At 37.9% G+C, this 24,676-nt stretch overlaps 1 protein-coding gene across 12 annotated transcripts in view; it reads left to right on the plus strand.

Annotated features, from left to right (window-relative positions):
• rimbp2a (RIMS binding protein 2a) overlaps positions 1–24,310 on the plus strand; it is a 35,983-nt gene extending 11,673 nt beyond the window's left edge. For 2 of the 12 annotated variants that reach the window (XM_065244212.2, XM_065244211.2), the window contains 18 exons: positions 1,228–1,332; positions 2,513–2,563; positions 3,875–4,052; positions 6,847–7,013; positions 7,529–7,608; positions 7,782–7,891; positions 8,036–8,836; positions 10,016–10,185; positions 10,559–11,440; positions 11,988–12,116; positions 12,247–12,390; positions 12,544–12,688; positions 16,806–16,975; positions 17,055–17,223; positions 17,866–17,963; positions 18,077–18,148; positions 18,232–18,381; positions 21,872–24,310. In XM_065244212.2, the coding sequence (XP_065100284.1) occupies positions 1,231–1,332; positions 2,513–2,563; positions 3,875–4,052; positions 6,847–7,013; positions 7,529–7,608; positions 7,782–7,891; positions 8,036–8,836; positions 10,016–10,185; positions 10,559–11,440; positions 11,988–12,116; positions 12,247–12,390; positions 12,544–12,688; positions 16,806–16,975; positions 17,055–17,223; positions 17,866–17,963; positions 18,077–18,148; positions 18,232–18,381; positions 21,872–22,060 (3,807 nt within the window). In that variant the 5' untranslated portion in view covers positions 1,228–1,230 and the 3' untranslated portion in view covers positions 22,061–24,310. The other 10 variants (XM_065244216.2, XM_065244223.2, XM_065244218.2 and 7 more) reach the window with 9 other exon arrangements.
• Positions 24,311–24,676: the final 366 nt, after the last annotated feature.

Here is a 24,676-nt window from a genome sequence, read left to right on the forward strand (position 1 = left end):
TAGGACACTATGAATTTGGTTTAGAGATTGTGGTTTAGTGTTTTTTTTGCAATTCAGAAAAACTGTAATACGTTCTCATTATGAATTTAGCTCCTATCAAGATAATTTAATCATTTTTACAATGCAATGTAAATTTTATAATAAACATAACAAGAGTATTTGTCAATGGATTTGAAATGATTGTGCTGAGTGCTGACTGTCGCGTCACATAGACGATGGAGTCAAGATCTCCTTAAAGGGATAGTTCACTCAAAAATCAAAATTCTCTCATCATTTACTCACTCTTATGTTGTTACAAACCTGTATAAAATTCTTTGTTCTGATGAACATGAAGGAAGATTTTCTGAGAAATGTTTGTAACCAAACCGTCCACAAAAGTATCTTTTTTTCAAACTATGGAAGTGAATGGGGCTAAACAGCTGTTTATGAGCACTATTTATTCATATTAACTCAAAGTGTACACGGCAGTCTTCAGGGTTATGCAATCACCAACAGCAATTTATTAATAATTTTGTAAAAAAAATCCATGTCCATGGGATCATGTCTGGTCATCTTGGATTTTGTTATGGAGATACAAATTATGATTGGGTGTTTTTGGTTGTTTTGCATTATGATATGAGTGTATATTAGCCGGATTTTTTGTTATTTTCTTATGAGATCAATTGGACCGTAAGTGTCAGACTTAACAAGCCCATAGACGGTTTCAGTGGCAACAACATAAACAAAGGGCTTTTGTGGCCCAAACGTAACTTCTGGTAGACTTCTGCAAAGAATCAATTACAATTAGATTATTTCTAAAAACAAGTCAAATAAATAACAAGTAAATAACCTCAGTTCAAACCGTATGAGCCTGAGCCATAATGCATCATATGTCTCAAACTCTCAATTCAGCTCCTGTCTAATTTAACCCCATCCTGAATAAAGATATAAGATTTTGCCATTAAAAAAATATGCTAGATATGGTATTCATCAGTGTTTTTAGGGCATTTTTACAAAAAGTAGTATTTACTTAAAGCTGCCTCATCTACAGTCAGCAGGTTACAACACTAATTCTATACTAATTACATTCTAGATTCACATTTATTTATTTATTACTTGATGCTTAAAACCAGAGTCACGTCCATGTGTACACTTACTCAGTATATGCATTACTTTGGAAATAAACCCATGAACGTGCTACAGTTATTTTGTTATTATACATCGATCTATTCTGTCATTGTTTCTCAGCTTATGCGAGAGGCTGCGGACAGGCGGCAGCAACTGGAGGCGGAGCATGAGCAGGCCCTGGCTTTCCTTAACTCCAAACAGCAGGAGATCAACCTTCTGCAGGAGGTGACGTCCCTCACATGCACCTCCATCCGAACAGATACATGTTGATGGATACATAACACACAAATACTTGTATCGCTTTGGATAACAGTGTCCGCTAGATGCATACATGTAAATTGACAAATTAAATAAAGTTAATACATTGTTAAAATTGACAAGTCATGTGAACCATGTGCATCAGGTGTTTTGTCAAAATAAGTGCCTGCTGCACAAGCGTCAAAACCCTTTATGATAAAAGAGACGCTCACCATGTTCACAAAATACACGTAAGACACTCCTTTAACTGTAAATTCTGATTACGCATGAGATTATGCGAGTATCTGGCAAACGCGTGCGTCTCTTTTATCATTAACCCTTTAGATGCATCTGCAGCAGGCACTTATTTTAAAACAAGACACGTGATGCACATAGGTTAACTCGACACGTCGAACACATATTTTTTTATTAAAACGCTACTGGTATCCATCTGAAGATAGTTTATATTTATAACAGACTTGCTGTATATTTCAATTTCACTTTTTTTCAGAAGTTTAACATATTCTTCTGAGCAGAAGTTGATATTTTGGCATATTAGAGTTACCGCGCATACAGTCAGAGCAAACACAAGCACACAATATCATGGCTGCAGACCTGTTTGCATTTCTTTGTGTCTGCGTCCTTTCAGGAAGGAACAGCGACAGGCAAACAAAGCAATTAAAGCCGACAGCAGACACAGCATCACTGCAGATCCCTGGGGAGGGGTTCACAAGCGAGTTTTTACCTCACTGACATACAGTACAGGCACATGTGGACAGATTGCTCACTAATGCAAGTTGCAATAGTGATCACAGTCTGTCTTTTCTTCTATGCGTCTCTCAGTTTCTGCTTGCCTACAAACAAACCTATTTCTCTGTAATTTTACTCATTTATGAGTCAAACTGTTATTAGCACTCAAAACTGTGACTCACAGTTTTGCCCTCCAGATACTGAAATTCCCTACTGAGATCAATAAAGCAAATCTGGGTTTGAAATTAGCTGAAGTAGCTTGCCAACCAAATCCTGGCACCAATGGTTGGTTCAGAATCGATGTGAGATTGTAACGTTCATGCTGACGGTGCGGATATTCGCCGCATTTTGAGTTAATCCAGGTTTTTGTTGGATGTATCCGTACAGTCAAAATAAATGCGCTATCTCTTATTTTCAGGTTCGGGTTGAAGCTGAGAAAGAGCGAGATGAAGTGGTGCATTTGCTAGAGGTAAATATTATCTGCTTCTTGTTTCTTTTGACATCTGTCTGTGAAAAAAACTAATTTGCATTATTGACTCGGTTAGCCAGGTCTGCATTTTATGCAAAAAGGAAGCATCCACCTAAATAATCTGATAACTGTACAAAGGACCGGTGCAACCTGACAGGGTCATTCATCTTTGCTATAAAAACACAGTTTTTTGACATTTGTTTTTCTCTGGGAACCTTCTGCTGGTCAAATACGGTTAGCATGACATGTCAGGAAAGCTTATGTACAAACAGGCTGTCCTGTTTCTTACAACCGTCATCATTTTTGCATCTTTTCCTGATATTATTTTAGTAGTTTCTTTTTTTATTATTTAACATTTTATTTTATTCCTGACCCTTATCATTGTGCCTATTTTATATTTGTCTTATTTATATTTTTTCTTTTGTGTTTAAGCAGAGTCATAATGCAGGACAAAATGCAGGTACACAATCTCACACCGAGGTATTTTGACCATCCACTATACACGGCAGGCATACAAACAGCATTGACCTTGATTCTCACAATGCCGAACTTTTAAACCAATCATTATGCCATTATTAAGTGTCAGTCTAAATATTAGTTATTGAGTTGCTGCAAGACTCTTATCTTTTTTCCCTGTTGTTAAACAACGTTTCTTGTGGCTGCAACAGGCTTGCATCAGGTGTAATTTTGGTATTTGCTTTTGTGTGGCTTATCAGTATTACGGACTGGTTAGGTAACTTTAAAGGGATAGTTCACCCAAAAATGCAAATTCTGTCATTATTTACTCACCTTCATGTTGTTACAAACCCGTACATATATTTCTTTGTTTTGATGAACACAAAGTAAGATATTTTGAGGAATGTTTGTAACCAAACCAGAGGCCCCATTCACTTCCATTGTAGGAAAAAGAATACTATGGAATTGAATGGGGCTCATAAACGGTTTGGTTACAAACATTCCTCCATATCTTGCTCCGTGTTAATCAAAACAAAGGAATTTATAGTTTTCAATTCAATTCAATTTTTATTTTTGGGTGAACTGTCCCTTTAACCTGGTTTGCTATTGTACTGTATAAACCCCTAATTCACATTTTAAACTGTTTATTACATGCTTTACATCAGTTTCTTTATATTATGCCATTGCTTTATAAGGTGAATAACTAACCAAGTTTAATATTTTCCATACTGTATGCATTAAATGAAAAGAATTCAGTTGTTATGATGCTGTTTTACATGAGTTTTATTATTCAGCATATTTGATTTCATAATTTTTTATCTATTTCTTGTGTTTTTATGTCTCTGATCCTCGAAGGTCAATGTTCAAGACTTAGAGCAGAAATGTCGGGCACAGAGTGAGCAGTGTAATATTTTGTCGAAAAAGCTGGAGAAATTTCACCTGGGCGCAGACACGGAGGAGAAACTCAACACTGAGTCAGAAGAGAACAGTTTCAGTAGCATTCACGGTAATCTACAGCGCCAGGCAGAAAAAAGTGAGTGAATTGTTATTTAGATAGATGGAGGTGGGTTTTTCCACAGGTAGACCTGTTGGTCTTTTATCCGAAGGGAAAAAGTATGCATATTTGTGCATGAAATGTGAATACTCACAACAAAATCTCACAGCAAGTCGTGTTATAGTCACAAAATATTTGATTAATTTATTCGTGTTCATGGACACGATTTCCCGCTTTTGTTGTGCCATTGAACACGAATGTCTTTTTCGTGTCAGTCAACATAAATTTCTATAAAAAGTTTTTTGTGTAATTTTATGTATTGTTTTCCTCATTGTTTTTCCTATTTTTAAATCATTGTCGCTTGGGGTTAGATTTGAGGGTTAGGGTTAGGATGTAATTTTATGTAGTGGTTTCTACATGTTTTTCTTCTGATTTTAACTATTTTCCCTTGGGGTTGGGGTAATGCTGCGTTTACACCAACCACGTTTCAGGCGTCAAAATCGCGCCTACCACCCCTAGTTTGCCGCTTGAACAGTTTGAAAGCATTTGACGTGCGTCAGAGGCAAAATCCTCTTCTTGTGGGAGGGGGAAGTGCTATGCGGTTGTCTGTTTGCAAGATGACTGATGTTGATTGTGCATTTATCGAGAGAGTTACCGGTTTGTATTTGGTAACCTTACTATAGGGGGAAAATAAATGGCGCGGGCACCTGACTCAAAAGTGAAATGTGTATCACAACTTACCAGGTTGCCCGATGACACTCTTCCAAGTGAGGTCCTTTTTATTCCTTTCTCTATAGAATTAAGAACTTGTGTCGTATAGCTCCGGGTGACTGCTTAAGGACAATATCAAGCGTTCCTTCAGGTTGAATGAGTGACTCTGGGCCGGGCTGCCTCCGCAGTAGCAAGCAGGCTCCTGATTGGTTAACACGGCGCGAAATTCCGCCAAAGTTCACATTTTTTAACTCGGGCTTCAGCCGCCAATTCGCATCAAACGCAAAATGCACAAAAAGCACCATTCGCGTGTATCGCGCATACCGCGCCATGCGCTCAATTCGCGCCATTCGCGTGTCTAGTTCAGGCAAAATCGCGTCTTCCGCGCCGCACCAAATGTCTCATCTGCGCCGCGAGACCTCCAGATGCGTGTCAACCCGTCTTTACATTGACTTAACATTGAAATCACTCGCGCTTCACACCTCTACCGCAGCTGGTTTAAACGCAGCATTAGAGTCAGGGTTTGGGTTAAAATGTCTGAAATGTAACAAGAAGTCATTCTAACCCCAACCCCAAGCGACAATGGTAAAAAAAAATACGAAAAAAAACAATGAGAAAACAATACATAAAATGAAAAAGAAAGTCGTGCCACGAACATGAAAAACTATTTATAGAAAATCGTGTTGATTGACACGAAAAAGACATTTGTGCTCAATGGCACAAAAAGCAGAAAATCGTGTCCATGAACACAAATAAATTTATCAAATATTTTGTGACTATAACACGACTTCCCGTGGGTTGGTACTGACACGAACAAATCATAATTTAACAAAATAATCATGGAATTGTACGCAATAATCACCTTATCTTGTGCTATAATGAAATACTAGGCTAAATAATAATGTTGATATATAATATTTACATTAATTATATTTTACATTCAAACATTTATATATAATTACATATTATATACTTTATCAATTTTATTGTTATATAAATTATATTATACATTAATTTGTATTTTATAAAATTTTTGGGTTGGTTTCCCAGACAGGGATTAGTCCTAGACTAAAATACTGTAAGTGTAAGAGCTGTCCAAACTGAAAACAACTTGCACTGACATATCTTAAAATCCATCAATGCCTTTTGTTTTGCCTCAAAATGCACACTAGTAATGTTTTTAATAAGGCATGTTTGTTATATTTCCTAATTAAACTAAGGCCTAGTCCCTGTCCGGGAAACCACCCCCTGAAAAAGTAATGACAATTCTTCACGTTACGTCAATCATAGATCTAGGTTTTATTTTAAATAGGCCTACAGATGCGCGTCTCCGGTGAAGTCATATTCAAAGTCTTCGTTATCGCATCTCATACAGTATGATTATTTTTTACCAATAGGCCTACCTGTTACTCGGGTGCACACACAGAACATATGGCTTCCTCCACGGACAGCAAACCTCCTAAATTGAAAATGCAATGCAAAACAGAATTGTACCGATAATAAATTTGATCATGGATTTTTTTTTAGTTCTTATGCTCTTAAATTTTCTGTTGCAAAGTGCTGCGTAAAGCCCTTATATTAAGCTGGTTTGGACGTGCATTATGCAAATTACCAACCTCGCTTATTCAGAACACTCTAAATTCACTACCTAAGAATGAGTATAAGAACACATTCATATTGGGTACGTGTTGTGAATTAAGTGGAAAGTTATTGAGAGTTCAAATGTGTGGTTAAATACGAAAGTGTACACAATTATTAGTGAATGAGATCCTTTGTTTATGTATTAATTAAGCATTATTATTAACTCAAATGGTACAAAAAGTCCATATTATCAGGTCCTTATCTGCAATTTATACCATACATTACGTAGTATTCATTGAGTTTAAACTTCAAAGAGTACCATGACGATATACAGTAATGAAATGGTAATCATTTAGTGCCGTGATATAAATCATAGATAAGTACCTAATAATATCACCGTGCCATGGTGCTACTTATACATTTCTGAAAGGGAAGAATTCAAAATTTGTCATGGTTTTATGCCAAATTATCATCTTCATAGCTTATCATTAAATGGTTCCCATCATTGATTTGCTATTGATTGTTGAACTCATGATTGCAGGTGATGAGAGATCTGACGGATCTTCACCAGTCTCAGAATTGCCCGTAGCACAGCAACATAACAGAGACAAGCCAGAGAAGCTGTCTGCCAAAACCATCGAGTCTATGAGTCACAAAGTCCACACCCAGAATCGCTCCAGCAGCTCCATGCAAGCCCCCCTCCCCAAGGTCTGTTTCACTCAGCCAATCACACGCTGCACACTGGTTAATTATAATAGATTTGGAGAATAATATGCAAGCAGGGTTATTTTTCGACCGTAAGCTTATTTTAGTATCTGCCTGCGGGTTACTTAAGCTATTTCATGCTTTTATAATGTGCCTGTTTCTCTATAATTGCATTCTTAATTATATTTTATAAGAGGTGAAAATCATATAGTAGGATTCAAATTCTAATGCAACATGGAGTTACATTTTTTTATTTCATGAAAAAGAATTTTCTATCGATTTGACTGACATTTGCAAATATGCAATACTCATTTTTGCTCTGTTCACATATGATACATGAATCAAATGACCATGAAACTATGAATGCATGCACTATGTACAGTACATTAACGATAGGACTGAAAGTGGATGTTAGGTAATAATGAACAACACTGTCGTAATACATTCACTTTGTTAAGCACAGCATTGAATTTAAATTAGACAAGGTCAAGGGTCAGTGGATTTTCATTTGTCCGTAGATGGATGATGAAGTGACCCCAGCTCCCAAGTCCAAGACAAGATACACAGGACAGGTCCGTCTGTGCACTGCCCGCTACAGGTAAAATTTGAATGAGCGGAAAACCACAATGCCTCCTCAGATTTTCAAGCCTAGTAGGTTCAAAACGCACAGCACAATTGGTGATTTTATAGTATATCTTAGCATCTTTATTATGAATTTCTTCATTTATTTATTTTCTGTCTGTCATTTATTTATTTTGGTCTTTCGGTCAGTTATAATCCTTATGACGGACCTAATGAGCATCCAGAGGCAGAGCTCCCCCTGGTGGCAGGGAAGTATTTGTACGTTTATGGGACTATGGACGATGATGGTTTTTATGAAGGTAATCAAACATTTACCAGCAGTGCAAATTGTGTAAATTAAGAGTAAAATGATTACAGTTTTAAGGAATATTCAGCAAAAAAAAATCTCTTATAGCTTAGTGGTCAGAACAAGTGCTCGCTCTATTTCTGTTATTTTTTTCCAGGAGAGCTGCTGGATGGCCAACGTGGCCTGGTTCCCTCAAATTTTGTGGAGTTTGTCCAAGATAAGGAGAAGCTGTCTATAGAGGGATCCGAGGAGCAGGATAGGCTGGAGAAGAGCTGTCTGAGCCTGGCCGTCATCGACGGAGGAGCTCCTCTGGACAACCTAAGCAGTGACTTCCTCAGCCACTGCAGTAATGGTACAGGCGCTTTGGAAGGAGATGAACTGGGAGACGACATTGTGCCTTACCCCAGGAAGATCAACCTGATCAAACAGCTGGCAAGAAGTGTAATAGTGGCCTGGGAACCTCCTCTGGTGCCCTTCGCCTGGGGGAATATCAACGGCTACAATATCGTAGTGGACGGGGAAGTTCGTTCCTCTGTGCCCTTTGGGGGCAGGACCAAACTGCTTCTGGAAAAACTAGACCTGGGGGCCTGCACCTATCGCGTGTCGGTGCAGTGCGTAACGGAGAGGGGGCTTTCCGATGAGCTGCGTTGCACCCTGCTGGTGGGTCGCAATGTGGTGGTGGCGCCCACCGGCTTGAGAATGGACGATATCATGCGGGACTCTGCTGAACTCGCATGGCTGCCCAGTAATAGTAATTACGCCCATGTTGTGTATTTAGATGGCGTGGAACATGCTGTGGTGAAGCCTTGCTCTTATAAACTACGTTTTGTGAACCTGAAGCCCGCCACGGTATACAAAGTAAAGGTGGTAGCCAAACCCCACCAGGTGCCCTGGCACATGCCACTGGAACAGAGGGAGAAGAGAGAGGCTGGGGTGGAGTTTTGTACCCAGGCTGCAGGTAAAACTTAATATAAAATCGATACAAAGGTGCAATGGCAATGACACAGTTTCTGTATACAGGGTTCCCGACGCTGCGTCTCCCTTGCCATACTTCCTGCGTCCCTGTAAAGCCGTCTTTGGCAATATTCCAGATAGTGATATACTTCCGTGTCACTCTGTCTTTGTCGTTAAGCCTCACCATTGGTTGAATTTGTTATATACATTTAGACGCACATACCCCTGGAGGCGTCCCCAAAGTGTCACCGCAGTGACGCAGCGTGAGTTCCCTCGAAAGGGAACTGTAACAATGTATCTTAAAAGGTAACACAATGTGTCACTTGAAATGTGTCCCCATATTTAGTCCTTGAAACCTGGAAAGTCCTTGAAAGGTCCTTGAATTTGAAGTTAACTAAGGTGTGGGAACCCTGTGTATATGATATAGTCATCTGGTTGGTATAATGCATTACTTTAATGTGTTTCTGTAGCTCAGTTGGTGAAAGCATAGCGTTAGCAGCGGAAAGGTCATGGGTTCAACACCACACATACTGATAAAATGAATACCACTTTGAGTAAAAGCATCTCCAAAATGCATAAATGTGCAGAAATACTACATATTGAGCATCAAGTAAAATTATGAATCTCACTAACAGGACATGATGTCATGTTATAAATCACATAATAAATAGGAACAAATCAAACATAATATGTGAACCTGAAATTCTGGATAAAGTCTCATAATCTAATCAAAGTTCAACCTTTGACATGGCCTTACTCATGTTTTATGTATGTAGGATGATTTTATATAGAAAACCGTAAATCACATGTGCCATTAAAATCCTCCATTGGCCGGACATATTTTTGCTATACAGATTTGAGTTCACAAAACATAAAATTTCTACAAATAATACACAAATTTCCTAATGTGGTTGCACTCTTCAGTGTTTGTATGTGAATGAATGATAGTGAATGAACGAGGTCTTGTGCGACTGTACCAGCAACTGATCTAGCGAGGCTAATTGGATGAATTTATTAGCTGAAATACTCCGACACAAGTAATTTATGCCCCCACACAACATTATTAAGCAATAAAGATTATTGACTGTTTGATTGATCTTATTGCTTTAAACTTGAGCTTGTTATTAAATTAACTAAACAACTTCATGCATATATTATAAGCCGTGTTACTCATTGGGAGCAGTTATCTCCTGTCCCCCAGGGCCCCCTATGCCTCCTCAGGAAGTACAGGTTCAGTGTGGTCACGCCCCAGGGGTCATCCATGTCCACTGGAGACCCCCTCTTCTGACATCTATGGGAACCTCCAATGGTGCCAATGTCATTGGCTATGCAGTGTGCACAAAGGGTCAGAGGGTAAGGATATCCATGCATTTGTTGTCATTTTTGATGGTTTTTATATTATAAGACTCACTAAGCCCCAATTCTGTCAAAACGTGATACCAGTGACCTCTCTTGGTGGAGCAGGGTGGTTGCAAACATTCAAGCGTCTGTTGTGAATGAATGTAATGGTTTTGTGGTACACTATTCATTATTGAGGAGAACACGGTGTCACGTTTGTATAAATATAATTATTTATTATTTTAAATTAAAAAATAACTATCCATAATATCTATATACAGGGCATGTTTTGTAATTAGCTAATGTCATATTTATACATGTAAAATTACCTAGTTTATAGATTTAACATATTTATTTAGCTAACTAAATGCTGTAATGCTGATTTCAGATTGCTGAGGTGTTGTATCCATTGGCAGACTACGTGTCAGTAGAGCTGAACCAGCTCCAGTGTTTGGAGGCCCGTGAGGTTGTTGTCAGGACTTTATCAGCACAAGGAGAATCTCACGATTCCCACGTCGCCGTCATTCCAAATCACCTGCTGGTGCCTCTTGCCAAAACTCTCCCTCTTCCTTCACACATCCAGACCACTCTCCCACCCCAGCAGTCTCGAACTTTGCCTTCTCATCCCACAGCCCTGTCCCGAATCCAGCCCCTCCTCTCTCATCCTGGAGTCCATCCACCTATTCATCTCCAGCCACTTCCTATTCATCCAAACCAGCCCCCATCTCACATGCATCCCCACAGGATGCCCCATTCCACACAGCCCTCCCCACCCCAACTCCAGTCCCTCCCGATGCCACAGCCCCAACCCGCCCTCCCGATGCCACAACCCCAACCCGCCCTCCCAATGCCTCAGCAACAACTCGCCCTTCCGATGCCTCCTCCCCAGTCATCCATGCCCATGCACCAACCCCAGCAGCCTATGCCGATGCTTCAACCCCAACCAACCATTCCTATGCCCCAGCCTCATATTCCACAGCTTTCCCTTCCCCAACCACAAAGACCACAAAGTGCCAGAGAGCTGGAAACCAAAGAGCCCAGGCCCGGAATGCTTCATCATGGAGGGGGCCCACTTCAGCCATGGGAGCCCGGCTGCTCCCCATCAGGCATGCCCCCAGGACACAACCTGGATGCCCCGCCCTGCCCGAACCGTCGGTCTCCTTCACCTCAAAGGATCCTCCCCCAGCCCAGGGGTACACTCATTCCTGATACCGTGGCCAAGGCTATTGCCAGAGAGGCGGCCCAGAGAGTGGCCGCAGAGAGTGGACGGGTGAGCATGTAAAAAATACTAGATAGCAAAAATATCCATTTTTTTTAAGTGCTGGCATTCTTGGAAATGGAGTAAACAGACATACTGTGGATTCGATCCGGACACACTTGCTAAACCTCAGCATAACTGACAGATCACATTAGCTATGTTACAAAACCTAGTGAGCTCACTGCCAATATAAACAGCTGGCGTCTAAACCATCATCGTGTCTTTAAATATAAAGCAACTTCATGCAAATATATCTCTTATTATGCTAGGCGCACAAGGGACACAAATGGGAATTTATTTTTAGCATGTTTCCAACCTACCCGCATAATACGACTACACTATTTTATCATTTTGTCATGTTAGATTTATTTTCAGCTAATTTGAATTCCATCCTGCCTTGGAATTTGGCTAAAACAAGTTATCTTAATAGACAACATACTGTAATCAAATTTCCAACCTTCTTGCAAGCCCATGATACCACTGTAGGTGTCTGTAGGCAGCTCACTAGGTTTTAGCTTGAAAAATATTAAGATTTCTGAAAGTACTTTAATATATTTAGATGGAGAGGAGAAGCCAGGGATTTTACTCTCAAAATTCAGATGAGGAAGAGGATGAGGAAAGCTATCAAGCCCGCAGAAGAGGAGCATCTATGGATGACTTCCTCAGGGGCTCAGAGCTGGGCAGGCAGGTATGGCAGTTTAACCGATTGCCTTACCAGACACTTATCAGGAATAACAGGCCATTTGCAGCGCTCATTGGGAATGTTGCGTTAGCATTGCTTTCCGTTGTTGTAGCGTCTCACGATCGGCCTTCTGTAGTCTCATTACAGTCACAGCGAAGAGTACCAAACTGAAAGCAGTCGAGGCTCGGATCTTTCCGACATCATGGAGGAAGATGAAGAAGAGTTGTATTCAGAAATGCACGAGGAAAGCAGGCGAAGAAACTCCCATAATATGCTCAAGGTATCACACAGTACCTGATTAGCATTTTTGAATTGTATATTTTTTCAGTTTTAACTGTATAGTGATTTTCACAATGTGCATTGTACTGTACAAAGCAACTTATAGAAATATTTATAGTGAATTGCAGTGCATATAAGATATTCATTTTACCAGTGCGTGTGTGTTCCCTGGGTACTAAATGTGTTTCAGACCGGAGGAAACAGTCCATCTTCAAACCAGCTGGATCGGGAATCATATAGGAAGCAGGCTCACAGAGGCCCTCAACCTCAGCGTCGACCCCTCACCGTCCCATCCATTGGTTAGTTCTCCTTTAAAAAGAAACAGGAATTAGGACCATACCAGGGCCATACTCTCCACTAAATGTTTTTGTGTGCTCCTAAATGTCCTGCTCTACGTAATCTCTGTTAAAGGATCAGTTCCCTCCAAAATTTTTATTTTTGTCATCATGGGTGTTACTCATAGTCACTCATTACAGAAAATTACACTTTTGTATCATACAAAAGATGATATGTGACCCTGGACCACAAAACCAGTCTTTAAGGAAAACACCACCGTTTTTCAATATTTTACTATGTTCTTACCTCAACTTAGATTAATTAATACATACCTATCATTTTTCAATGCATCCACTTAATTTTTGTACAGCGTGTCGTGAATGTGTTAGCATTTAGCCTAGCCCCATTCATTCCTTAGGATCCAAACAGGGATGAATTTTGAAGCCAATAAACACTTCCATGTTTTTCCCATTTAAAGACTGTTACATGAGTACAGTAGTTACACGAGTAAGTATGGTGGCACAAAATAAAACATGACCATTTTTTAAGCGGATAAAAATGAGAACTATATGGTATGGCAGAAGAGCACTTAGTTTGCAGCACTCCTGACTTCTACCCCTCCCGCTCAAACTTCCGTCAATATTACTGCGACCGAGGTCGAAGTGCTGCAAACTAAATGCTCTTCCGCCATACAATATAGTTCTCATTTTTATCCGCTTAAAAAATTGTCACTTTTTATTTTGTGCCACCATACTTACTTGTGTAACTACGCATGTAACAGTCTTTAAACAAGGAAAACATGGAAGTGTTTGGTGGCTTCTAAATTCATCCCTGTTTGGATCCTAAGGAATGAATGGGGCTAGGCTAAATGCTACACATTCACGACGCCTGTACAAAGATTAAGTGCACAAATTGAAAAAAGATAGGTATGTATTAATTCATCTAAGTTGAGGTAAGAACATAGTAAAATATTGAAAAACTGTGGTGTTTTACTTTAAATTGTACGGGTATATTTGTAGGAATGTCCAACAATACATAAATGGGTCAAAATTACCAATTTTTCTTTTATGCAAAAAATCATTAGGATATTCTATAAAGATCATGTTCCATGAAGGTATTTTATTAATTTACTACCGTAAATATATCAAAACTTTATTTTTTGCGCGTTGCCAAATATTTAATTTGGACAACTTTAAAGGCGATTTTTTTAAATATTTTTTTTTTGTACCCTCAAGATTTCAGATTTTCAAATCTTTATCTTGGCCAAATATTGTCTTATCCTAACAAACCATACATCAACGGAAAGCCTATTTATTCAACTTTCAGATTATATAAATATAAATCTCAATTTTAAAAATTGTACCCTTATGACTGGTTTTGTGGTCCAGTGTCACATATGGGTTTGGAAACAATATGAGTGAGAGTAATTGAGAACAATTTTTGGGTGAACTGTTCCTTCAAGTTGTTAAATGTCCATAAGCTTGTCAATCTGTGCCAGCCACCACCGTGTGTTGAACCATAACCATATTCTGTTGCTTTCAGTCATTATAACTTTCCCAGCAGGCATATGACCGACCGTCAATGATTGAAATATGGTTCAATATCAACGTTGAAACAACGTTTTAAGGATCGCTCTGAATCTGATCTCTATCAAAAGTCCTTCACAAAAAATTGTGTTTTTTAAGAAACCTACCCATATTTAAAAGGTCATAAAAGAGAACTAATGAAGGTAGGATGAAACATAGTTTTTTTTTTTTTAAGCAAAGGGTCTGTTCTTTCATTTATATATTTTAAGAAAAACATTTTCAGGAAGGCATTAAACTTTTGTAAAAATCATGAAAAATGCTTAAAAATCAACGTTGAAATTTGGTTGAAATAATGTCTATTGTTTGTGTTTAACGTAGGGATGCACGATAATTTGCATGCGATAGACATTGTGCATCTCGTCGGTGAAGCCTTGATTAGTAGTAAATTGCCATCACCTGTTTTTAGATGGAGCCGCATTTACTGCACAAAGCCGTAGTTTACTTATAACAGGTCCTGCGATAATCTATGTTCAGCTTGTCAGTGAACTACAGCTTTGTGCAGTAATTGCGGCTCCATCTGAAAACAGGTGATGGCGATTTACAACTAATCAAGGAACCGACTTCACCGTCGAGTTGCGCAAGGTGAATCAACATTGAAATGCCGGCTGCGTCACTTATTTACACAACAACTGTCTTAAAATCTTGAACTTTAAAGAAGCGTCTCATACAGTAGATATGTTTGCATTAGATGATATGCACCACAAAATCTTTGCACAGAAATATCCAGAGCAGTGAAACATCGCCATCCGGTTGACATCCCTGAATTTATTGGTTGAGACAGGTTGAATCAGAATAGCCTGCGCATGACATACAGTAACGGCTCTCTGGTTGGTGTTTCCTTCAGAAATAACCCCTGAGAATAACAGTGAGGGGAACTTCTCTCCAGTCAAAGAGGATATTTACTGTGGCAGTGTAGCGCGACACAGGACATGTTCCTCTCAGAGACATGGGGGACGCAGGCCTCCTTATGGTACGTTGCAGCTCGCTTGCGTCACCGAAGCATAATTAGAGCACGCCCCAAAAATATGTTAAGGAGAACCCAAACGCATGAAAGTACGGACTGCACCAAGACGGAAACTTGTGTGAGGCTGTGAGATAGCATCGCCAAAAGCATCATGTCTGCACAAAGAATGCTCCTCCCTCTTGCACTGACCCACCAATGGATGCCTGCCAAACCCCTTCTCTTTTCAATCTGACCAATCATACTTTTACTTGCCATGCATGATTGAATGGCACCGTAAAAGTGAAGCATCTTACGTTGTACAAATGCCATGGAATCTATAAATAGGCACCATTTCACCATCTTTATAGAATGATATAATACATTACAGGAAAGAAAGATTTTAGTCAAAGTTGATTTTGTTAAGTAGAAATGTAACACAAGATCCCCTTTCTCTTGAGTTTTAAAAAAGCAATTTCTGAGCAATAATATGGTCATCTGGGAATGCAACTACGGCATGTTGGAATCACGTCTCAAGCACGTGTACAAGCAACAAGGACAAAGGAAACAGGTGTAGGTTTATCCAGGAATAATCATTCCCATCTGATGAGTCTTTATCAGATCCAGATCTCTGCATGGTTACAGAAGCTCAAACTGTGTCTGTGTCTGACTGTCCGTGTGTGCGCGCGCGCCTGTCAAGCTCTCAGCATAAACCTTCATGTTTGGCTTGCTGCTCATCTGTAATTGGCTGCCATATGGGTATTTCACTCCCAGTCAACACACATACACATATGCAACAGTGACACACATCATAGTCATCATATTAGTGTAAAAATATCAGTTTTCTGCAACCCACCCAAGATTGTGCTTTGCAAATAAATGGATGCTCGACAGTGTAAGTACAAAGAGGATGTTTTACAAACATAGACTCGTTCCATTGGTCTGGATTGCATGCACATTACTGTCTAATGTTTTCATTTGAGATCACTGTTGCTGGCCTTGGATGTTTGTATGCCCACCAAAGTCTGAAAAGATGAACCAAAATTTGTGTTGCAAATTGCAACACTGGGAAATTAGGGGATTACTTCCTACTTCCTGTAAAGGGACACTCCACTTTTTTTTAGAAAATATGTTAATTTTTCAGCTCCCCTAGAGTTAAACATTTGATTTTTACCGTTTTGGAATCCATTCAGCTGATCTCCGGGTCTGGCGCTAACACTTTTAGCATAGCTTAGCACAATCCATTGAATCTGATTAGACCATTAGCATTGCGCTCAAAAATAACCAAAGAGTTTTGATATTTTTCCTATTTAAACTTGACTCTTCTGTAGTTACATCGTGTACTAAGACCGACGGAAAATTAAAAGTTGGGATTTTTTAGGCAGATTTGGCTAGGAACTATACTCTTATTCTGGCGTAATAATCAAAGACTTTGGTGCTGTAACATGGCTTAAATATTTTTTGCAGTCTTTAACTTAATATAAGGTCATAAAACCATGCATATAATCATTATACATGAATTTAAAATTATAACATGAAAGACTACTGCTGTAACTGTTTAAAATATCATGTCAGCTACCCAGACGTGATGTTTTTATGCATCTTTTTATCTAGATGGTAATAGGGACCGAACCCGGCGCTCTCCTCCATACTACGATGAATCTGAGCAAGAGGAACCGTTTCGAGTCTTCGTAGCGCTGTTTGATTATGATCCTCTGTCCATGTCTCCCAACCCCGATGCAGCTGATGAAGAACTGCCTTTTAAAGAGGGACAGATAATCAAGGTGCAACTCGGATGATATTAAATCATGTTAACACGACAATCCTGTTATTCCAACATCCCTCTCTTTTGTTTTATCTAAGGTGTATGGGGATAAGGACAACGATGGCTTTTATCGTGGGGAGATCCGGGGTAGGTGTGGACTTATTCCTTGTAACATGGTGTCGGAGATCCGTGCTGAGGATGATGAGACCATGGAGCAGCTTATGAAACAGGGATTTCTCCCTCTTAATACACCTGTGGACAGAGTAGGTAAGTGTACTTCACAGTTTAGTACAAAATGTCAATTTTACATATGATGCAAAAATATTCCTTATTTTAGTGTATAATATACTGTATATGTAGAGCAGTGGTTTTCAAACTGGGGGGCCCCAGTTTTATGAGATTTTATGAAATACGTTAATTTATCATGAATTCTGTGTAATTAAACCTAAAAAAAAATAAGGCTACTAACCAAAAGCACTACTTTTTTGTATAATTTAATGTTTTTTTTTTTATTAAAATGTTGAGTTTTAGAACAGTTTTTTGTCACAAATTTTCTTTGGGGGGCCGCGAAGGAATGCACCGTACACAAGAGGGCCACAAGCTGAAAAAGTTTGGGAACCACTGATGTAGAGCATTTCAAATGTTAGTATGCTACATTGTTGTCATATGACTAGAAACATTTATTTTGCCTGTCAATTTTCCCAGATTGGGTGCTCTTAAATATTACCATTGTAATATTTATTTTGACACATTTCACATTATTATGAGTTGTAATGTCACATCCATAATGCTGATATTGCCCTGTGGCTTATGCATATTCTGCTCAATATTCATACACCATACTACAGAAATTGCATGCGTAGCAATCTCTTTCAACATGAAAATTGATTTTCTACTCCTTATAAATAGAACAAAATAAGAGAGGTCGCCACCCTGTGGCCACAAGAAGAATGGTAGCCCTGTACGACTACGACCCCAGAGAAAGCTCCCCGAATGTGGATGTTGAGGTCTTAAAACACACACTCATATATATACATTTACTGTACTGTATGCATTTTCAAGTTATCGATCTGCTGAATGTGCTTGTTTATAATTGCTGATTATGTGCTTTCTGACCCAGGCTGAATTGACGTTCTGTGCTGGTGACATCGTTGCTGTTTTTGGGGATATAGATGAAGACGGCTTCTATTACGTAAGTTTGGTTCATTCAACGCTGTTATGTGCTGAACCAGCAGTAGCGTTATTTTCACGCTACCCTTATTTTTTTTTATTTAGGGTGAGCTCAACGGACATCGAGGCTTGGTTCCATCTAATTTTCTAGAAGAAGTGCCTGATGATGTGGAGGTCTATCTGACGGACTCTACATCCCACCACGGTCAGGACGAGCCAAATCCAGCAGCGGCTCCGCGCCCAGAGGCCAAACGGGTACATCATCGCCGTTCTCAACGCTAGGCCCCGTGTTCATTCATCTTCCGTTTTGAGTTTTCGGTCCACTCGCCGTCTCTCTGTGTTTTTTCTCGTGCTTGTTTGTTTTTTCGTTATGTGACCGTGGTGGTGGTGATTTCCAGTCCAACCTTTCTTACTTTAGGAAAGGAAGAAGCAAAGCCCACTTAAAACTGAGCAAATCAGAGCGTATTAAGAGAATGAACATTCGTAGAGCGTCGTCAGTGGACCGCCGGGAAAGGCCAAATTCCGTTCCTGCTACTGGACTATAAATCACAGCATAAAGCATCTTTGCACTGAAACATAAAATACTACTAAGAGAAACTGTGTGCATTAGTCAAAGAGCTTTGTGAAGTCCACAGGGTCTGTGGCTCGTGATTCGGGACTCACCTAATTTGCCATCCCTAGAGACACATGCCTGTTTTTTCAGAATAGACCAAGTACCTTTTTATATGAAAGTGAAATACGTTAGCCGAAATGTTGTATATCTTTAAAGAGGCTTTGTTTCTTTTTGTATGTTGCACATCATCAAAAACTCTATTTTTCAGATCATATAAACTAGCAGAACATGAATATTGTGCATCCCATCTCTGTTAGAGAGACTAAAATGAAAGCATTCATTCTGTTATTTAAACAAAAAGAAAATAAACGAACTGAAACAAATATGTATTTTTGCTATTGGACATTTAGTGGACATTTGTTCATTTGTGTGTATGTGTTGTTGTTGTTGTTGTTGTTGTTTTTTCATATTTGATGTTAAAGATGTCGTCGCTTTGGAATTGGATTTTTTCCCCACTTTAAAGAAGGAATATTGTTTATTTTGCACCCTAACAAACTCTTGCATTTGTAATTTGAGCAACTGGAGATACCAGCAGTCTCGTGCAGAGCTTTTATACAGATGTTTACATTTTTACAGATAAATTGTATCTTTGGAAATTTGCATTTCTTTTTTACATGCCTTTTACTATATAAACAATACACTTAAGTTTAATAAGGAATATTTAACATTCATCAAAAGCTGAGGTTTATTTAAAGGTGCACTAAGTTTTTTGCTGGCTATCAAAACAGATGTTTTAAACGTTATACTGAGCTTTATTGATGTGGATGAAAAATCTGGTTTACTAGAACTACTCTATATGCGGGGACATTTCCTAGTTGAATGGTCAAAAAATAATTTTATTATCTATGAATTAGAAAATGCGGACAAAACCTTTTTGAATGTTTTTCTATTTTAAGGTGCAGTGTGTAATTTTTTAGAAGAATCTCTTGACAGAAATGCAAAATAATATAAAAAACTATATAATTAGGGGTGCATAAAGACCTTTTTATAATGAACCATTATGTTTTTATTACCTTACAATGAGACTTTTTATCTACATACATCGAGGGTCCCTTATGTGGAAGTCGCCATTTTGTGCCGCCATGTTTCTACAGAAGCCCTTAATGAACAAACTTTTTTTTACTAAGTTTTCCGGTGGCGGCTACCAAAGCTTCTCCATGCGTTTCAAAAGTGAGGGGTGAGCAGTGGACTGAGCCGTTGGTTGCAATTCGCAACATCACCACTAGATGCCGCTGAAATGTACACACTGCACCTTTAACACCAAACGTGAGTGTCCCTGGTAAAGGGGGATATCTGGTCACCTTACTAGATGTGGACATTTTTATTAACTTATAATTAATTTATTTCACAACTGTATGTTAAAACAAAAGGTCAAAGTGTACTTGTTAAGTTAGTACTTGGATGGGATCTTTACATGGTGCCCTCACCTTAGTAGCATGCAGTATTTTTTTTATTTAACAGTTATTGGTCCAAAATTTTATTAATTTATGTTTTAAGTAAAACAATTACTTAGTGCATCTTTACACGCATCTTGTTTTATCTGCTAATTATTTTTAAATACAGTTTTTTTTTCTTTTAAACCAGACTTTTTCTGCATTAGCACTATTTTGTGGTATCTGCAGTTGTTTCCCTAATGTGTGCTTTGTACATTTTGTGCTTTCCAAACTGTTCTGGTGCTTGTATTATAATATAAGACTCCTTCCCAGCTTTTCTGACAACCAGTCAAACACAAATTAAATTAAGAAGTATTTTGGCAGCAGTCTCATTTGTTTTAAAAGATGTCTTGGTTAGAGCTTTAATGAAATAGCTGGGTTCAGGGTCTAAAGTTAACTTCATGCCATGCTGTCCAATTACAGTTTCAAATTTATGGCCATATACTTTATGTATCATTATCTCTATTGATTTTTATCTTTTATTTTTGTCATTTTATTTTGCTTGCATATACATGGCAAACAGCAGAGGTCACTGTGTCACTTGCTTTATACATGACATGAGCAATTCACTGTGAAAGTGAATTTGCATCTGTCACAAAAACATTGACACATTGTGATTTTTTCCCTCATATTTTGCTTTCCTCCATATGTGTCGCCACATGACATTTTGGAGATTTTTTTCTGGTTATACTTGGATCTTAATGAATACATATAGCCTACCTTTTCAATAGTTCTGCACTATAACTGAGCACTATGGGGCGGTTTCCCGGACAGGGATTAGACTAGTCCTAGACTAAAAAATGTAAGAACTGTCCAAACGAAAAACAACTTACACTGACATATCTTAAAATTAGGGCTATGAAAAGATTAATCGCGATTAATCTTAATATTATGTGTGTGTGTGTGTACTGTGTGTATATATTATGTATATATAAATACACACCTACATGTATGAATTTTAGAAAAAAAAAATATTTAGGCATATTTTTATTTGTATTTATAATATAAAATATATTAAAATAGACATGAATATATATATATATATATATATATATATATATATATATATACACAGTGCACACACACATAAATTATGCAAAAAAACTTTTCTTTGCGATTAATTACATTTAATCTTAGGTATAATTTTATTTATATTTATAAAATTAAAATATATATGAATATACATGTATATACAGTAGAGGCCAAAAGTTTGGACACACTCACTCATTCTTTATTTATATATTTTTCCACATAACAGAATAAAAATAATTTCGTCCAAACTATGGCATAACACAGATTTAATATTCAGTGCAAGTCATCAATTTAAAAAATAATATTTTTAAATACAATTTTAGTTTCCTAATAACAGAAATTAATCTGTTTGGCACAGGTATAGTTTTTTTCTACAAACATAATTTCATGCATTTAACCATACACCTTCAGATTAAAAGATTTTTAAAATCATAGCTAACATTTTAGTCAAGTGTGTCCAAACTTTTGGCCTGTACTATATATATATATATATATATCCTAATCCCTGTCTGGGAAATCAAAAACTGTTTCTTTCTTAAGATATTTCTCATTTAACTCTACTCTATATAATTTGTCCTGTGTGTAAGTCAAATGATAAGGCATACGATAAGCTTACTATGTAATATCCCATAATTTTCCCCTCCCCATGAATGTTTTATTACTATAGGTGCCTATGGAGAGTACAGTACCAGCTCCAGCTCCTGGGAGACCGGCCTCACCCATAGTGCGTCCTTTGCTTCCCGTTGGTCCAGTCCGACCGCTGAGCCCTGCTATTGGTCCCCGAGACCTGGCATCTAAAAAGAAAAAAGGACTGCTTTCTAAAGGGAAGAAACTCCTCAAGAAGTTCTCAAAGTAACGTACGAGTCTGACTTCAAATTCGAATGGCTTCAAAAGCATAAAAATCTCTCTCAAAAGGGAAACCGACAACCTCCAATGGGTCTACAGTGATTTTTTTCTCAAAATAAATCTAAATGACTTTCATTTGAACATGCCACGTACACAAAATAAAGCAGGAGCTTAGTATTTTCAGATTAATTCAGCTGTCGGAATGAGACATCTATCCATACTGTGATATAGCCTAGTTAGGGGCAAAGAGATGTTATTAATATTCCATCCATTATTTCCATTACAATTCCATTATATACCAAATCAAAGTGCTGGATTTTAAAAAGTAAATATTTATCCTAACAGATTTTAATGTTTGTTATGGTGTAGCAACAACTTGGTGATAAAAATGTTTTACAAAAGGCACTTAATATATGGCCTGATGTTACAGTAAAACCTCCAGACCATAACAAGTGCATTAGTCCAACAGACAAACGGACCACAATCAACTCTTAATATATTACCATTGAAAAGAGTTTTTAGATGGATGGGAAGATGCAAAAAGTCATAAGGTAACTGGCACAGTCTACAGTATATGAGCAAGTATTTTAAAACATTGCTGTGGCCTTCATCTCTACTCATGAAGTAGCCTATGACATCATTTTACCCACCGAAGATCTGATGGATGCACACATCAATCTTTGCCAAGTATTCCCTTACATTACATGCATCTTGCTTGCTCCATGATCCATCATTTCTGTGTTTATCATCAGAGAATGACTCTGAAGTGCTAAAAATATAAAGGAAAGTTTCAGTGTTTGCCTTTCAAATGCACAAGCGGTGCGTGTTTTTGGTGAATGACGTATGTGTGTGTTCCCTTTGCATCCATGTTTGTGCAACCCTATGAACCGAAACGGGACAAATGTTGTTCTAACTTGCGTGATAATGTGATGTGCTGCTAATTAAAGGTATTTCCTGTTCCTTTTATAAGTTAATAAGGGTGAAGATGTCTTCTCAAGAAGAAACGTTCAAGCAAAGATGTCTTAAAAACTGGTTTACATGTGCTTGGTTCAGGCTGGTCATGAGAACATCATCTATAGGCCAATAAGACATATCCTTGCTGCTGTTATCATTGACTGGTTTTCCTGAGGAGGCTGCTTGCTTTGGTACGCACAAACTTCTAGTCCATTTGCTGACAGGCCAGAGGACCTCGTACTATATATTTTCAGCTAGCAAAATATAGGTTGAATAATATACCCTCAGGTAAAACTGTACCTATGATGGCCCAGCTGTCTCAAGCTATAATCTAGTAGTTTACATTAAGGGCAAAATCTTTCACACACTAACACAAAACATCTTGTCCTATAACTGTAAAAGCAAGGTTGAGCCAACATGGGGATGGTATCTCACAATAATGCGGCCAGTTGGGTTTAGATTGCACTCTTGAATGGTTTAATCCAGGGTAAATGCTGTGTGTGCTGTTTTAAGAGTTGTTTTTTTAACAATTCAATAAAGTATTCTATTTAAGCATTTTATTTAATGATGACAAATATATAAATGACATTCATTTGAGGTGGACGGACTTTATTCTTGTTGAAGAAAGTCACAAGGTTGTGTTTAAAAACAGGGTTGGAAAGCTGTAAAGGAATGTATGAAATGTTTAGCTGTCTGTATAGCTTGCATCATTTTGCCAAAAAATCTAAACAAATAAATAAAAGAGATGACATATATTTTCATTTAACAGAAATATCTCTATAATTCTCATTTAAATCCTAATTGTGATTGGATGTTTATTTCTTTTGTACTTCGATCCATTTATAAATGTTTATACATAATTTACAGGTTTACAGACTTTTTTTAGTGATTTCTGATTTAATATTCAACCGTGTAAGCGTCCATCATGGTGTCCTCAAATATGCTCAAGTCTGCCTAATTACTGTGCTCGCGCTCTGTGAATTAAAGAAAAAAAAACACGTCTTGGTCTATATTTACCGAAATGGACTATTGTGTTGATGTGCATGTGTAGAACTGTATAAAATATACATTTTCTATGAAAATAAATGTGATATTTTTTAAGACTGCAGTTCGCATTTTCATGCCAAATCACAGCTCTGCATACGCCTGGAGATGGCAGTAGTAGCCTCAATATTTCAAAGTGCTGCTGTCATAAGTAAGGTGAGTCAAATTTGTTTAAATTACAAATGACGAGATGTCATTGTCAACATAAAGTATGAACCGACGGCTTAAAGCAGTATGTTTACGATTATAACTATATTGTAAACAACAATATGAGAGAGTTTGTCATATGAGGTGCTGTGATGTCATTGCAAATTGCATTTTCATTTTACGTTTTTTTCTTTATCGTTCATAACTTTTGTTTCGCCTTCTTCTTTATTAAATATATCTTCAAGTCAAAATAATCTTTCTAGCTGAGATTACAACGATTTGTAAAAATCTTTGAATCATCATTTGGTGTTTGGGTGAAAGTTGTAAACAAATTATCAGCATATTAACTTTAGCATGTGCACGATTAGCAGTATGCTATGTGGTTTGTACCTGTAACATTTGACTGATAGCAAAAATAAAACACTTAAACAAAAAAATGTAAACAATTTATAAATATATTTCATTAATATATTTTCAGGGC

The sequence above is a fragment of the Paramisgurnus dabryanus genome, chromosome 18, assembly GCF_030506205.2.
Source record: "Paramisgurnus dabryanus chromosome 18, PD_genome_1.1, whole genome shotgun sequence".
In the NCBI taxonomy this organism is placed as follows: domain Eukaryota; kingdom Metazoa; phylum Chordata; class Actinopteri; order Cypriniformes; family Cobitidae; genus Paramisgurnus; species Paramisgurnus dabryanus.